General features: G+C 56.9%; 2 protein-coding genes across 4 annotated transcripts in view; one reads left to right on the forward strand and one right to left on the reverse strand.

Moving 5' to 3' along the window:
• The first annotated feature begins 121 nt into the window (after positions 1-121).
• LOC134565592 (sorting nexin-11-like) lies at positions 122-6533 on the forward strand. Of its 3 annotated transcripts, XM_063425215.1 has the most exons (8): positions 122-213; positions 856-917; positions 1109-1157; positions 1783-1869; positions 2988-3088; positions 4613-4711; positions 5258-5500; positions 5881-6531. In XM_063425215.1, the coding sequence occupies exons 3-8, from the start codon at positions 1137-1139 to the stop codon at positions 6242-6244; spliced, it is 915 nt and encodes a 304-aa protein (XP_063281285.1). In that variant the 5' UTR covers positions 122-213; positions 856-917; positions 1109-1136; the 3' UTR covers positions 6245-6531. The 3 variants fall into 3 exon arrangements, with proteins under 3 accessions (XP_063281285.1, XP_063281287.1, XP_063281286.1); XM_063425217.1 differs by lacking the exons at positions 122-213; positions 856-917 and having other exon boundaries at positions 1112-1157; positions 5881-6532; XM_063425216.1 differs by lacking the exons at positions 122-213; positions 856-917; positions 1109-1157; positions 1783-1869; positions 2988-3088 and adding an exon at positions 4201-4250 and having other exon boundaries at positions 5881-6533.
• Positions 6534-6544: 11 nt separating this feature from the next.
• SKAP1 (src kinase associated phosphoprotein 1) overlaps positions 6545-14937 on the reverse strand; it is a 91285-nt gene continuing 82892 nt past the window's right edge. The window contains exons 12-13 of the mRNA XM_063425213.1: positions 8611-8724; positions 6545-8232 (exon numbers count right to left, since the gene is read on the reverse strand). Coding sequence (XP_063281283.1) covers positions 8626-8724 — 99 coding nt within the window. The 3' untranslated portion in view covers positions 6545-8232; positions 8611-8625. The remainder of the gene's footprint in view (positions 8233-8610; positions 8725-14937) is intronic.

Genomic DNA, 14937 nt, shown 5'->3' on the forward strand with positions numbered 1-14937 from the left:
TTTGTGCAGATCCAGAATTCCCCTCTGATCCCCCTTTTCTCCAGGATCAGCATTCCCGTTCCCTCAGCCCCTCCTTGTCCCGGTGCCACCCTGGCCCACATGGGCGCCGAACTACAACTCCCAGCATGCCCCGCACCGGAAGTTCCGGCCCCGCCCGCGCCGTTAAAACCGCGCGCCTCCGCCGCTGCTTAAAGGGGCCGCGCTCCGTGCGAGGTGAGGGGGCCCTGAGGGGAGGGGACAGATTTGGGGGTGTCCCTTTGTCCCCTCGGGGTCTCTGCGGGGTCCCTTTGTCCCCAAGCCCCCCGCGAGGAGGGGGCGGCGCTGGGCCGGGCCTCAGCACGGCCGCGGCCTCTCCCGGCGGGGCCGGGCCGGGCTCGCCCTCAGCGCCCGGAGCGCGGCCCGGGCTCCGGTCCCCGTCCCGAGGAAACTTTTCCTTCCCTGGGAAAGTGAAACAGCCTCGGGAATTCCCCCCGAGACGTTTTCCAGGCGGCGTGGGAAAGGGAGAAATGGGATCCGTTCCCGTTTTTCCTGCTTTTCTCTGGGGTTTTGGGGGCTCCGTGTGGTGAGGGACATCCCCAGGAAGGGGGAATGCGGTGGGATGAGGATTCTGGAAAAACTTCTTTAGAGGTGGCTGTGTGCAAGGAAAACAGGGAATAAACGGGATGTATGAATCAGGAATTCACAGGGAAAATCGGGAATCGGTGGGATTCATTCCCGGTTTTTCTGGCTCTGGAGGTTTTTCCGTGGATGGGAATGAAAATTCCCGCTCTCCCAGAGGCTTGGGAAAGGTTTTCAGGGGTGGATTAGGATAAAAGATAAGGCGGCTGAGATAACAGTGAGCGCTTTCCCTGGCAGGAGTTTCCCTGGAAATGAGGGATTTCCCTGGAATTCTCTTCTTGAACACCAACCCCGGGCAGGTGAGAGGAGCAGAGCCTTGAAAATCCCGAATTTGGGGAAAATAACCCCAAACCGGGAATCCCAGAGGCTTCCCCCAAATCCCAGGGATTCCCAATATCCCCAAGAACTGCAGGATCCCGGAATCCTGGGGGTGCAGAATCCTTGGAAAGGATTTCTCTTCCCAAATCCATTTTTGCTGTTGTTTTCCCAGATGTTTCCCGCTGGGCTCTGGCTCTAGGATGTTGGAGACCCGGGAGGAAGTGAGGAGCGTTCCTGGTTCTTTCCCAAATTCTGGAATAACTCGGGGCGGGTTGGACTCTTGGGAATTCTGTCTCTGTGGATAATTCATGGGAATCCATGGGGCTGAGTCCAGGGGCAGCTGGGAATGGGAATGGGAAAATGGGAATGGGAATGGGAAAATGGGAATGGGAAAATGGGAATGAGGATGGGAAAATGGGAATGGGAATGGGAAAATGGGGATGGGAATGGGAAAATGGGAATGGGAATGGGAAAATGGGGATGGGAATGGGAAAATGGGAATGGGAATGGGAATGGGAGTGGGAAAATGGGAATGGGAAAATGGGAAAATGGGAATGGGAGTGGGACTGGGAGTGGGAATGGGAATGTCTGGAGGTGTCTGTGCCATTCCTGGGAAAGCAAGGATGGGAACGGGAAGGTTTGGAGGTGTCTGGAAAAGCAGGGATGAGAATGGATCCTGTTCCCAGAGCCCTGATCCCATTCCTGGAAAGCTGAAAAGCAGGGAATGGGAATGGGTGGAAAAGCAGGGATGGGAATGGGACTGGGACTGGGACTGGGACTGGGACTGGGACTGGGACTGGGACTGGGGCGGATCCCGGAGCCGATCCCATTCCCGTTATCCCGCAGGAGCTGACCACGGTGCGGGTGCAGGATCCGCGCGTGCACAACGAGGGCTCCTGGAACTCCTACGTGGATTACAAGATCTTCCTGCACGTGAGCTGGGAACGGGATCGGGATCAGCCCTGGGACTGGGATCAGCCCTGGGACTGGGATCAGCCCTGGGACTGGGATCAGGGTTGGGACTGGGATCAGCCCTGGGACCGGGATCAGCCCTGGGACTGGGATCAGCCCTGGGACTGGGATCAGCCCTGGGATCGGGATCAGCCCTGGGACTGGGATCAGCCCTGGGATTGGGATCAGGATTGGGACTGGGATCAGCCCTGGGACTGGCATCAGCCCTGGGACTGGGATTGGGATCAGCCCTGGGATTGGGATCAGGATTGGGACTGGGATTGGGATCAGCCCTGGGATTGGGATCAACCCTGGGACTGGGATCAGCCCTGGGACTGGGATCAGCTCTGGGACTGGGACTAGGATCAGCCCTGGGATTGGGATCAGCCCTGGGGTTGGGATCAGCCCCGGGAGCGGCTCTGCAGTGGGATCATCCCAAGGGGAATCCTCGGGATCACATCCCACTGTGGCTCCCAGATCCGGCATCGAGGGGATCCCTCCTGCATGCTGAGCTCCTGATCCTGGATCCCACGGAGAATTCCTGTGGAGAATTCCCATGCATGATTCCCTTCCTGGATTCTCAGATCCAGCCCCTTGAGCCCACGGATAATTCTCAGGGATAATTCCCACCCTGGATTCTCTATCCAGGCCAGACCCAGCCCCTCAATCCCAGAGATAATTCTCATGGATAATTCCCATCCTGGATCCCTCAGCCCTCAATCCCAGTGACAATTCCCAGGGATAATTCCTGTGCTGGATCCCTCAGTCACTGAGATCCAATCCCTCAATCCCAGCGATAATTCCCAGGGATAATTAACTCCCAGGGATAACTCCCAGGGATAAGAATCATGGATAACTCCCAGAGATAACTCCCAGGGATAATTCCTGGGCATAATTCCTAGGGATAATTAACTCCCAGGGATAATTAACTCCCAGGGATAACTCCCAGGGATAAGAATCATGGATAACTCCCAGAGATAACTCCCAGGGATAATTCCTGGGCATAATTCCTAGGGATAATTAACTCCCAGGGATAACTCCCAGGGATAATTCCCAGGGCTATTCCCGGGGTGATTCCCGTCCCCCCGGGGTTTTCCCAGACAAACAGCAAGGCCTTCACCGCCAAGACCTCGTGTGTGCGGCGCCGCTACCGCGAGTTCGCCTGGCTGAGGAGAGAGCTCCAGAGGAACGCCGGACTGGTGTGAGCATTCCCGGGAAAACGGGATGGGTGTGAGCATTCCCGGGAAAACGGGATGGGTGTGAGCATTCCCGGGAAAACGGGATGGGTGTGGGCATTCCCGGGATAACGGGATGGGTGTGTGCATTCCCAGGATAACGGGATGGGTGTGAGCATTCCCGGGATGGGTGTGAGCATTCCCGGGAAAACGGGACTGGTGTGGGCATTCCTGGGAAAACAGGATGGGTGTGAGCATTCCCGGGATAACGGGATGGGTGTGAGCATTCCCGGGATTGGTGTGAGCATTCCCGGGATAACGGGATGGGTGTGAGCATTCCCGGGAAAACGGGATGGGTGTGAGCATTCCCGGGAAAACGGGATGGGTGTGAGCATTCCCGGGAAAACGGGACGGGTGTGAGCATTCCCGGGAAAACGGGATGGGTGTGAGCATTCCTGGGAAAACGGGATGGGTGTGAGCATTCCCGGGAAAACGGGATGGGTGTGAGCATTCCCGGGAAAACGGGATGGGTGTGAGCATTCCTGGGAAAACGGGACGGGTGTGAGCATTCCCGGGAAAACGGGATGGGTGTGAGCATTCCCGGGAAAACGGGATGGGTGTGAGCATTCCTGGGAAAACGGGACTGGTGTGGGCATTCCCGGGATAACGGGACTGGTGTGAGCATTCCCGGGAAAACGGGATGGGTGTGAGCATTCCCGGGATTGGTGTGAGCATTCCCGGGATAATGGGATGGGTGTGAGCATTCCCGGGATTGGTGTGAGCATTCCCGGGAAAACGGGATGGGTGTGAGCATTCCCGGGAAAACGGGACTGGTGTGAGCATTCCCGGGATTGGTGTGAGCATTCCCGGGAAAACGGGACTGGTGTGAGCATTCCCGGGAAAACGGGACTGGTGTGAGCATTCCTGGGAAAACGGGATGGGTGTGGGCATTCCCGGGATAACGGGATGGGTGTGAGCATTCCTGGGAAAACGGGATGGGTGTGGGCATTCCCGGGAAAACGGGATGGGTGTGAGCATTCCCGGGATTGGTGTGAGCATTCCCGGGAAAACGGGATGGGTGTGAGCATTCCCGGGATTGGTGTGAGCATTCCCGGGAAAACGGGATGGGTGTGAGCATTCCCGGGATAACGGGATGGGTGTGAGCATTCCCGGGAAAACGGGACTGGTGTGAGCATTCCCAGGATAACGGGATGGGTGTGAGCATTCCCGGGAAAACGGGATGGGTGTGAGCATTCCCGGGAAAACGGGATGGGTGTGAGCATTCCCGGGATAATGGGACTGGTGTGAGCATTCCCGGGAAAACAACGGGATGGGTGTGAGCATTCCCGGGATAACGGGATGGGTGTGAGCATTCCTGGGATTGGTGTGAGCATTCCTGGGATAACCGGGACTCTGGGGCTCTGGGAAGAGCCGTTCCCGATGTTTCCCCGATCCCGATGTTCTCCCGATGTTCTCCCGATGTTCTCCCGATGTTCTCCCGATGTTCTCCCCATTCCCGATGTTCTCCCGATGTTTCCCCGTTCCCGCAGGCCGGTGCCGGAGCTGCCTGGGAAATCCGGGTTTTTCGTGGGGAGCACGGATGAGTTCATCGAGAGGCGCCGGCAGGGCCTGCAGCAGTTCCTGGAGAGGTGGGGCTGGGAGCGGGAGGGGGGTTTGGGATTGGGGTCACGTTTGGGGTTTGGGGTTGGAATTTGGGATTTGGGAGTGGGGTTTGGGACCTGGGGTTTGGGATTTGGGGGTTGGATTTGGGGTTTGGGATTTGGGGTTTGGAGTTTGGAGTTTGGGATCTGGGGTTTGGGACTCAGGGTTTGGGGCCAGGTTTGGGATTTGGGGTTTGGATTTGGGGTTTGGGATTCAGGGTTTGGGGTTTGGGAAGGGCTGAGGGGAGGGGACAGCGCCCAGGGGTGGCCGGGAGGTGACAGCAGGGAGGGCAGGATGACCCTGGTGACTGTCCCTGCTGTCCCTGCTGTCCCTGTCCCCTCAGGTGGGAGGTGACAGCAGAGGGTGACTCCGGCCCTGTCCCTGTGTGCCCGGGGGGGAGGTGACAGGGTGACAGAGGGTGACAGGGTGCCAGAGGGTGACAGGGTGACAGGGTGGCAGAGGGTGACAGGGTGCCAGCAGGGGTGTCAGGTGCCAGCAGTGACGGTGTCCCCGTGTGTCCCCCGTGTCCCCAGGGTGGTGCAGAGCGCCGTGCTGCTCTCCGACAGCCGCCTGCACCTCTTCCTGCAGAGCCAGCTGCCCGTGGCTGCCATCGAGGCCTGCGTGCAGGGCCGGGGCCCGCACTCGGTCACCGAGGCCATCCTGCGCTACGCCCTGGGCCCCCGCGGGGACAGCCCCGGGGCCTGGGGACACCGCGGGGACAGCCCGGCCCTGCCCTGGGGACAGCCCGGGGACAGCCCGGCCCCGCCCGGAGCCAGGTAACGCCCCGGGGGAGGGGCTGGGCGGCCCGGGGTGGGACTGGGTGACAGGAGAGGGACCCAGGACAGCCCCAGGACCTCGGTGTGGATCCCAGGGCAGTCCCAGCTGCTCCCTGTGGATCCCAGAGGATCCCAGCCCTTCCCTGTGGATCGTGAAGCAATCCCAGCCCTTCCCTGTGGATCGTGGAGCAATCCCAGCCCTTCCCTGTGGACCCCAGGGCAATCCCAGCTGCTCCCTGTGGATCCCAGAGGATCCCAGGCAGAGGATCCGGAATGTCCCTGGGATGGGGATTCCCCTTTTCCAGGCTCGCTGGAGCTGCCCAGGGGGGGCTGTTCCAGGAATTCCAAACATTCCCTGGATCCCTGCTCTGATTTCCCAGCTGTGCCCTGGAGAGTTTCCCCTACTGGAGTGACTTCGGCGTGGACGAGGCACGGCCGGAGCGTCCGGAGAGTCCGGAGAGCCCGGCCGGACACGGAGTGACCCCTCTGGAGAGCCTGGAGAGCCCGGCCGGGCATGGAGTGACCCCTCTGGAGAGCCCAGAGTGTCCAACTGGACACGGAGTGACCCCTCTGGAGAGCCTGGAGTGCCCAGCTGGACACGGAGTGACCCCTCTGGAGAGCCTGGAGTGTCCAACTGGACACGGAGTGACCCCTCTGGAGAGCCTGGAGTGTCCGGCCGGGCACAGAGTGACCCCTCTGGAGAGCCCAGAGGAGCCCCAGGATGTCCGGCCAGACGTGGAGTGACCCCTCTGGATAACCCAGAATTCCTAACTGGACACGGAGTGACCCCTCTGGACACCCCCAGGCCCTGCAGCCCTCGCTGGGAGAGGGATCAGCATGGAGCCACTGGGATTGGATGGACTGGATGGACTGGGCAGCACTGGGAAGGACTGGGACAAGCTGGAAAGCTCTGGGAGAACTGGGACACACTGGGGAGCACTGGGACAAACTGGAAGGACTGGGACACACTGGGAAGCACTGGGAGCACTGGGAAGCTCTGGGACACACTGGGGAGCACTGGGACAAACTGGAAGGACTGGGACACACTGGGAGCACTGGGAAGCTCTGGAAATGCAGCCCCAGATGGGTCTGAGCTCTCCCCCAGTGGATTCCTGATATTCCCAGCAGTGTTTTCCTCACTCTGCTCCTGGCTCAAATCCCTCTGGAATTCCCAACTGGGACAATCAGACCCCTCTGGAATTCCCAAACTGGGCCCAGATCCCTCTGGAATTCCCAAACTGGGCCCAGATCCCTCTGGAATTCCCAAACTGGGCCCAGATCCCTCTGGAATTCCTAAACTGGGCCCAGATCCCTCTGGAATTCCCAGACTGGGCCTGACCCCTCTGGAATTCCCAAACTGGACCCAGATCCCTCTGGAATTCCCAAACTGGGCCCAGATCCCTTTGGAATTCCCAGACTGGGCCTGACCCCTCTGGAATTCCCAAACTGGGCTCGCTCAGATCCCTTTGGAATTCCCAAACTGGGACACCCAGATCCCTCTGGAATTCCCAGACTGGGACACTCAGGGCGGAGCTTCCCGCCGGGAAAAGGGAGGGACGGGGCTGGAATTTGTGTCCCCTTCCCACCGGGGCTGTTCCAGGGATTTTTTTGGGAGAGCAGGAGCAGCCCGGGTGGATTTGGTGTCCTCCCCTCCCTCAGCACTTGGTGTGGGCAGGAAATAAAAACAAAAAAAAAAAGAAAATAAAATAAAAAAATAAATAAAAATAAATCCGAGCTGAAGTGCAGGGAACTTTTCCGGGTTCTGCCGGGCTCAGGGGTGGGAGGAGCGTCGGGAATTTCGGGAATTTGGGAATCGATGGCGCCTTCCCCACCCCCCAGGGGCAGGATCTGGGGAGCTTTGGGCTCCAGGGAAAGCCTGGAAATGTTGGGAATTCCTTGGAGGCAGAGGGAATTCAGAGCCTTGGCTGATCCCCTCATGAATATTCATAAATAACATTAATATTCATGATGCGCCCCCGGGAACGGCGATCTGCTCGGAATCCAGGGATCCAACCCAAATCCAGGGATCCTCTCCCAGCCCAGGGATCCACTCCGGAGAGATCTGAGTGGAGTTTGGGAATTCCAGAGGGATCGGAGCCCAGTCTGGGAATTCCGGAGGGATTTGGGAAGATTTTTTGGGAATTTTGGGGGGATTGGAGCCCTACCACCATCTAGCGGCCCCCCAGCCAAGTGCGGGAGGGGAGGAAAACCGGGAAAAGCAGGAAAAACAGGAAAAGCAGGAAAAACAGGAAAAACAGGAGGAGGAAACGCTGGATTCACCCTCACAGCAAAGGGGCCCTTCCCGATCATTCCCAAATCATTCCCAGATCATTCCCGATCATTCCCAGACCATTCCCGCCCATTCCAGGAGCAGCCAAACTCGGAGAGGAAAAAAGGGATTTATTGAGGGGGAACACCTGGATTTGGGAGCTCCTGGAAACTTGGGATTGAGCCAGGAAAAGCGGGATAAGGAGGGCGGGAGATCTCCAGGGAACTGGGGATTTTTGGGAACAGCGGGATGCGTGCCTCAGTTTCCCCTTGGAATGGCTCCAGGAGGGATTTTTGGGATGAATCTGCTCGGTTCCGGTGCTGGGTCCTGTGGAGGTGGCTGTGAGTGGCTCTGCCATGGGAATCCCGTGGGATCTGTGGGATCTGTGGGATCTGGGATCCAGGGAATGCCGTGGGCAGGGCTGGCGTTGTCCCCGCGCCGCTGCCGCCGCTCCCGGTCCCGCCTGCTCCGGGGAAAACGGGACATGGAGACACCACGGGGGTGGATCCGTGACCCCAAACCCCAAACGTGACCCCAAACCTGACCCCGTACACAAACCCCACACCCTAAACCCCAAATTCTGCACCCCAAACCCCAAACCTGACCTCAAACCCCAAACCCCAAATCTCAAACCCCAAATCTGAAACCCCAAACCCATAACCTGACCCCAAATTCCAAACCCCAACCCCAAATGTAAACCCCACACCCTTAACCCCAAATTCTGCACCCCAAACCCCAGGCCCCAAACCTGACCCCAACCCCTAAATCCCAAGTCCCAGACCCCAAAACCCCAAACTGAACCCCCAAAATCCCAAAGCTGACCCCAAAGCTGCCTCCTCACCTGTCCCTGTCCCGCTCACTCGTCCAGGTCGAAGGCGGGCATCAGGAATTCCCTCGGGACGATCCCGATTTCCTGGCCGAGCTCCCCGACCCACCAACCGTACCTGTGGTACTCCTGTGGGACCAGGCTTGGGGTCAGGGCCCCAAATCCCACAGAAATATCCCAAATCCTGCAAAAAACCCCCCAAATCCCACAGAAATACCCCAAATCCAACAAAAAAACCCCCCAAAATCCAAAAAAAAAAAACCCCAAATCCCACAGAAATACCCCAAATCCAACAAAAAAACCCCCCCAAATCCAAAAAAACCCACCCCCAAATCCCACAGAAATACCCCAAATCTAACAAACCCCACAGAAATACCCCAAATCCCATAGAAATACCACAAATCCCACAGAAATACCCCAAATCCAACAAAAAAAAACCCCCAAATCCCACAGAAATACCCCAAATCCAACAACCCCTCCCAAACCCCACAGAAATACCCCAAATCTAACAAAAAAACCCCAAATCCCACAGAAATACCCCAAATCTAACCAAAAAACAAAAACAAAACCCCACAAAAAAACAAAAAACAACAACAAAAAAAAAAAACCCAAAAAACCACAACCCCCCCAACCAACCAAATCCCACAAAAATACCCCAAATCCCACAAAAATACCCCAAATCACACAGAAATACCCCAAATCCTGCAAAAAAGACCCTCAAATCCCATAAAAAATACCTCAAATCCCAGAGAAATGCCCCAAGTCTCACAAAAAAATGCCCCAAATCCTACAGAAATACCCCAAATCCCAATCCCAGTTGAGCAATCGCAATTTTAAAAATAAAATCCCTTCTCTGCTGAATCTCGGGATAAATCCCGGGATCTCTCAGCATCCAAGGGGATGAAAAAAAAAAAAAATCCCAAACTCCAGGGGGATTCAGCATCTGAATTTATCCCTAAAATCCGAATTTATCCCTAAAACCTCACGGTTTGAGCCGTGCCTGGGGCGCTGCACGATCCCAATCCCACTTGAGCAACCCCAATTTTAAAAATAAAATCCCTTCTCCGCTGAATCTTGGGATAAATCCCAGGATTTTTCAGCATCCAGAGGGGCGGAATAAAACCCCAAACTCCAGGTGGACTCGGGATCCGAATTTACCCCTAAAATCCAAATTTTAGCCGCACCTCGGCCGCTCCTCAACCCCAATCCCGCTCGAGCAATCCCGATTTTAAACCAACTCCAGCCCGGATGAATCTCGGGATAAATCCCGGGATTTTCCAGCATCCAGAGGGGTGGAATAACCCCCAAACTCCCGGCAGCCCAGCCGTAATTTCTTCCCCCCGCGCGGCGCCGGGAAGAATTAAAAGCGCATTAAACTCGCGGCAATAACGTTCCAGTCCCCGTTCCGCGCTGCCAAATTGCCCCGCGCTGCCTCGTGCAGATGTTCGTTAATTATGCTAATTTTTATTAAACCATTAACGCCCCAGCCCCGGCACGGCGGAGCTGGCTGAACTCTGCTCCGCTCCTTCCCAGCTCCACGGAATTCCTGGGGTTGGTTTTTATTTTATTTATTTTTTTTTTTGGGGAAGCGGGAGAGGAGGAGGAGAGCGAGGACGGGGTTTTGTTGGAATTTGGTTAATTAGGCCCTTAATGAGGGGAGGGAATTCTGAGGGGTTTTATGGGAAGGATGGAAAGGAGCGGATGGGTGGGAAAAGAGATCTGGGGTGGAAAAGGGAGTGGGAGTGGTGTGGGGGGCACTGGGAGCACTGGGAGCACTGGGAGCACTGGGAAGCGGAGCCGTGTTCTCCCCACTCCCAGGAATCTGCAGAAATCCCCAAATTGGGAATCTGGCGCCATTTCAAGGTTGGGAATTGGGATTTGGGGTCATCCCAACCCCATTCCGTCCATCCCCAGGAATCCCCAAACTGCGAATCCAACGCCTTTTCAAGGCTGGGGATTGGATTTGGGGTCACACCAATCCCATCCTCCCCATTCCCAGGATTCAGCAAAGTGGGAATCTCTCGTTCTTTCCAGGCTGGGAATTGGATTTAGGGTCAACCCAACTCTGTCCTCCCCATCCCGGGAATCCCCGAACTGGGAATCCCATCCCATCCCACCAGGGTCTGTCCCATTCCACTGGGGTCTCCCCGTCCCATCCCAACAGGACTCAGGGGTCCCATTCCAACAGAATCCAGGTGTCCCATCCCACTAGGATCTGCTCCATCCCAATGGGGTCTCCACATCCCATCCCACCAGGATCCAGGTGTCCCATTCCAACCGGATCCAGGTGTCCCATCCCACTAGGATCTGCTCCACCCCATTGAGGTCTCCATGTCCCATCCCACCAGGATCTGTCCCATCCCATCAGGATCTCCATGTTCCTTTTCAATGGAGCGTCCATGTCCCATCCCACCAGGATCCATCCCATCCCAATGGAGTCTCCATGTCCCATCCCACTGGGGTCTCCATGTCCCATCCCAACAGGATCCATCCCCTCCCACCAGGATCCATCCTGTCCCACCAGGATCCATCCCATCCCACCAGGATCTGTCCCAACCCAATGGAGTCTCCATGCCTCATCCCACCAGGATCCATCCTGTCCCACCAGGATCTATCCTGTCCCACCAGGATCTCCGTGTCCCATCCCACCAGGATCCCTCCCATCCCATCAGGATCCATCCTGTGCCACCAGGATCCCTGTGTCCCATCCCACCAGGATCCATCCTGTGCCACCAGGATCCCTGTGTCCCATCCCACCAGGATCCGTCCTGTCCCACCAGGATCCATCCCCTCTCACCAGGATCCATCCCGTCCCACCAGGATCCCCGTGTCCCATCCCACCAGGATCCACATCCCAGCGATCCCGGATTTATCCAATTCACAACTCCCCATAAAAACGCCCAACCACAGCCCCGCCACCGCCCCACCCCGGCCGAGGGACCCCGGGGGTGACACCCGCGGGACCCCCGGCTCACAAACGCCACCGCTGGGTCCCCGCCAGCTCCGGGCCGGGCCCAAACCCCCGCCGAGGCCCGGGACTCATCTTTATTCCGTCCCCGAGCGCGGCGCCGAGCCCGAGGCAGCGAGCGCGGCTGGGGGACGATGTGACGGAAATGTTTCATCTGCCGGGCCCATCTGCGCCGCGCTCCTGCCGCTCGCCCCGAGAGAGGCGCCGCGAACGCTCCGCATCGCCTTTAATATTCTCCTAAATCACCTCCCCGGCGCGCTTCAAGGGCCATTGCCGCCGCCGCGCCGGTTCATCTGGAGTGCACGGCGGAACGGGGGCAGGGGGAGGGCACGGCACGGACCGGGCTGGGGTGCGGGAGGGGTTCCCGGGGATTTGGGGGGTCCTGAGTTCCGAGGAGTGAGGGGGGAGAGAGGAGGAGCACAAAAAATAAAATGAAAATCGAGAGGGAGGATGCTAGAAGGGTTTGGGGGTTCAGGAAGGTGGGATTTGGGGGGCATGCTCGGGATCCTGGAATGTTTGGGGTGCAGGAGGATCTGGGGAGGGACGGGGTTGGGGTTCAGGAGGGGTTCCCGGGGGTTTGGGGGGTCCTGAGTTCCGAGGATTGAGGGGGGAGAGAGGAGAAGTGCAAAAAATAAAATTAAATCAAGAGGGAGGATGCTAGAAGGGTTTGGGGGTTCAGGAATGTTGGATTTGGAGGGGATGCTCGGGATCCTGGAATGTTTGGGGTGCAGGAGGATCTGGGGAGGGACGGGGTTGGGGTTCGGGAGGGGTTCCCGGGGATTTGGGGGGTCCTGAGTTCCGAGGAGTGAGGGGGGAGAGAGGAGGAGCACAAAAAATAAAATTAAATTGAGACAGAAGTTGCTTGGAGGGTTTGGGGGTGCAGGGATGGAGAATTTGGGGGGGATGCTCGGGATCCAGGAATGTTTGGGGTGCAGGAGGATCTGGGGAGGGTCAGGGTTGGGGTTCAGGAGGGGTTCCCGGGGATTTGGGGGGTCCTGAGTTCTGAGGATTGAGGGGGGAGGGAGAGGAGGAGCACAAAAAATAAAATGAAAATCGAGAGGGAGGATGCTAGAAGGGTTTGGGGGTTCAGGAAGGTGGGATTTGGGGGGGATGCTCAGGATCCTGGAATGTTTGGGGTGCAGGAGGATCTGGGGAGGGACGGGGTTGGGGTGCGGGAGGGGTTCCCGGGGGTTTGGGGGGTCCTGAGTTCCGAGGAGTGAGGGGGGGGAGAGGAGGAGCGCAAAAAATAAAATTAAATTGAGACAGAAGTTGATGGGAGGGTTTGGGGGTGCAGGGATGGAGAATTTGGGGGGGATGCTCGGGATCCTGGAATGTTTGGGGTGCAGGAGGATCTGGGGAGGGACGGGGTTGGGGTGCGGGAGGGGTTCTCGGGGGTTTGGGGGGTCCTGAGTTCTAAGGATTGAGGGGGGAGAGAGAGGAGATGCACAAAAATTAAAATGAAAATCGAGGGGGAAGTTACTGGGAGCGTTTGGGGGTTCAGGAATGTTGGATTTGGAGGGGATGCTCGGGATCCTGGAATGTTTGGGGTGCAGGAGGATCTGGGGAGGGACGGGGTTGGGGTTCAGGAGGGGTTCCCGGGGATTTGGGGGGTCCTGAGTTCCGAGGAGTGAGGGGGGAGAGAGGAGGAGCACAAAAAATAAAATTAAATCAAGAGGGAGGATGCTAGAAGGGTTTGGGGGTTCAGGAAGGTGGGATTTGGGGGGGATGCTCAGGATCCAGGAATGTTTGGGGTGCAGGAGGATCTGGGGAAGGTGCAGGGTTGGGGTTCAGGAGGGGTTCCCGGGGATTTGGGGGGTCCTGAGTTCCAAGGATTGGGGGGAGAGAGAAGAGGAGATGCACAAAGAATAAAAAATCAAATTCTACAGGAAGTTGCTTGGGGGGTTTGGGGGTTCAGGAATGTCGGATTTGGGGGTTCAGGAATGGGGAGATGCTCGGGATCCAGGAATGTTTGGGGTGCAGGGGCTGTGGAGGTTCAGGAATTGGGGAGGAATGCGCAGGGGGAAGCTCAGGAATCCTGGGATGAGCAGAGGGCAGGGGAATGTGCGGGATCCATGGGATTTGGGGGTTCGGGGATGCAGAAATTGGGGAGAAACCTGCTGGAATTGGGGAGAAATCTGCTGGAATTGGGGAGAAATCTGCAGGAATTGGGGTGAAATCTGCAGGAATTGGGGTGAAATCTGCAGGAATTGGAGAAAACTGGCTGGAATTTGGAGTGAAACCTGTAAAAATAGGGTGAAACCTGCCAGAATTGGGGTAAAACCTGCAGTACCCAAGACCCGTGGCCATGAACTCGGGGATTTGGAGTTTCAGGGATGCAGGAATTGGGGTGAAACCTGCCAGAATTTGGGGTAAAACCTGGCAGAACTAGGCGGAAACCTGCTGGAATTTGGGGGAAAACTGGCGGAATTGGGGTAAAACCTGCCGGAATTGGGGTAAAACCTGCCGGAATTGGGGTAAAACCTGCAGGAATTTGGGAATAAAACGATCCAGAATTTGGGGTGAAACCTGCCGGAATTTGGAGTAAAACCTGCCGGAATTTGGAGTAAAATCTGCCGGAATTTGGGTAAAACCTGCCGGATTTGAGGTGAAACCTGCCAGAATTTGGGGTGAAACCTGCCGGATTTTGGGTGAAACCTGCCAGAATTTGGGGTAAAACCTCCCGGAATTGGGGTAAAACCTGCCAGAATTTGGGGTGAAACCTGCCGGAATTGGGGTAAAACCTGCCGGAATTGGGGTAAAACCTGCCGGAATTGGGGTAAAACCTGCCAGAATTTGGGTAAAACCTACTGGATTTGGGTTGAAACCTGCCAGAATTTGGGGGTTAAAACCTGCCGGAATTGGGGTAAAACCTGCCGGAATTTGGAATAAAACCTGCCAGAATTTGGGGGTAAAACCTGCCGGAATTTGGGGCGAACCCTCCCAGACCCGGCTCCCTCCATGCCGCAGCAGCCCCGCGTACCCCGGCCGTGAACTCAGGAATTCAGAGTTTCAGGGATGCAGGAATTGGGGTAAAACCTGCCGGAATTTGGGGGTTGAAACCTGCCAGAATTTGGGGTGAAACCTGCCAGAATTTGGGGGTAAAACCTGCCAGAATTTGGGGGTAAAACCTGCCGGAATTTGGGGGTAAAACCTGCCAGAATTTGGGGTGAAACCTGCCGGATTTGGGATAAAACCTGCCAGAATTTGGGGTAAAACCTGCCGGAATTTGGGGTAAAACCTGCCAGAATTTGGGGTGAAACCTGCTGGAATTGGGGTAAAACCTGCCAGAATTTGGGGTGAAACCTGCCGGATTTTGGGTGAAACCTGCCGGAATTTGGGGTGAAACCTGCTGGAATTGGGGTAAAACCTGCCAG

The sequence above is a fragment of the Prinia subflava genome, unplaced genomic scaffold (genome assembly GCF_021018805.1).
Source record: "Prinia subflava isolate CZ2003 ecotype Zambia unplaced genomic scaffold, Cam_Psub_1.2 scaffold_60_NEW, whole genome shotgun sequence".
Lineage (NCBI taxonomy): Eukaryota > Metazoa > Chordata > Aves > Passeriformes > Cisticolidae > Prinia > Prinia subflava.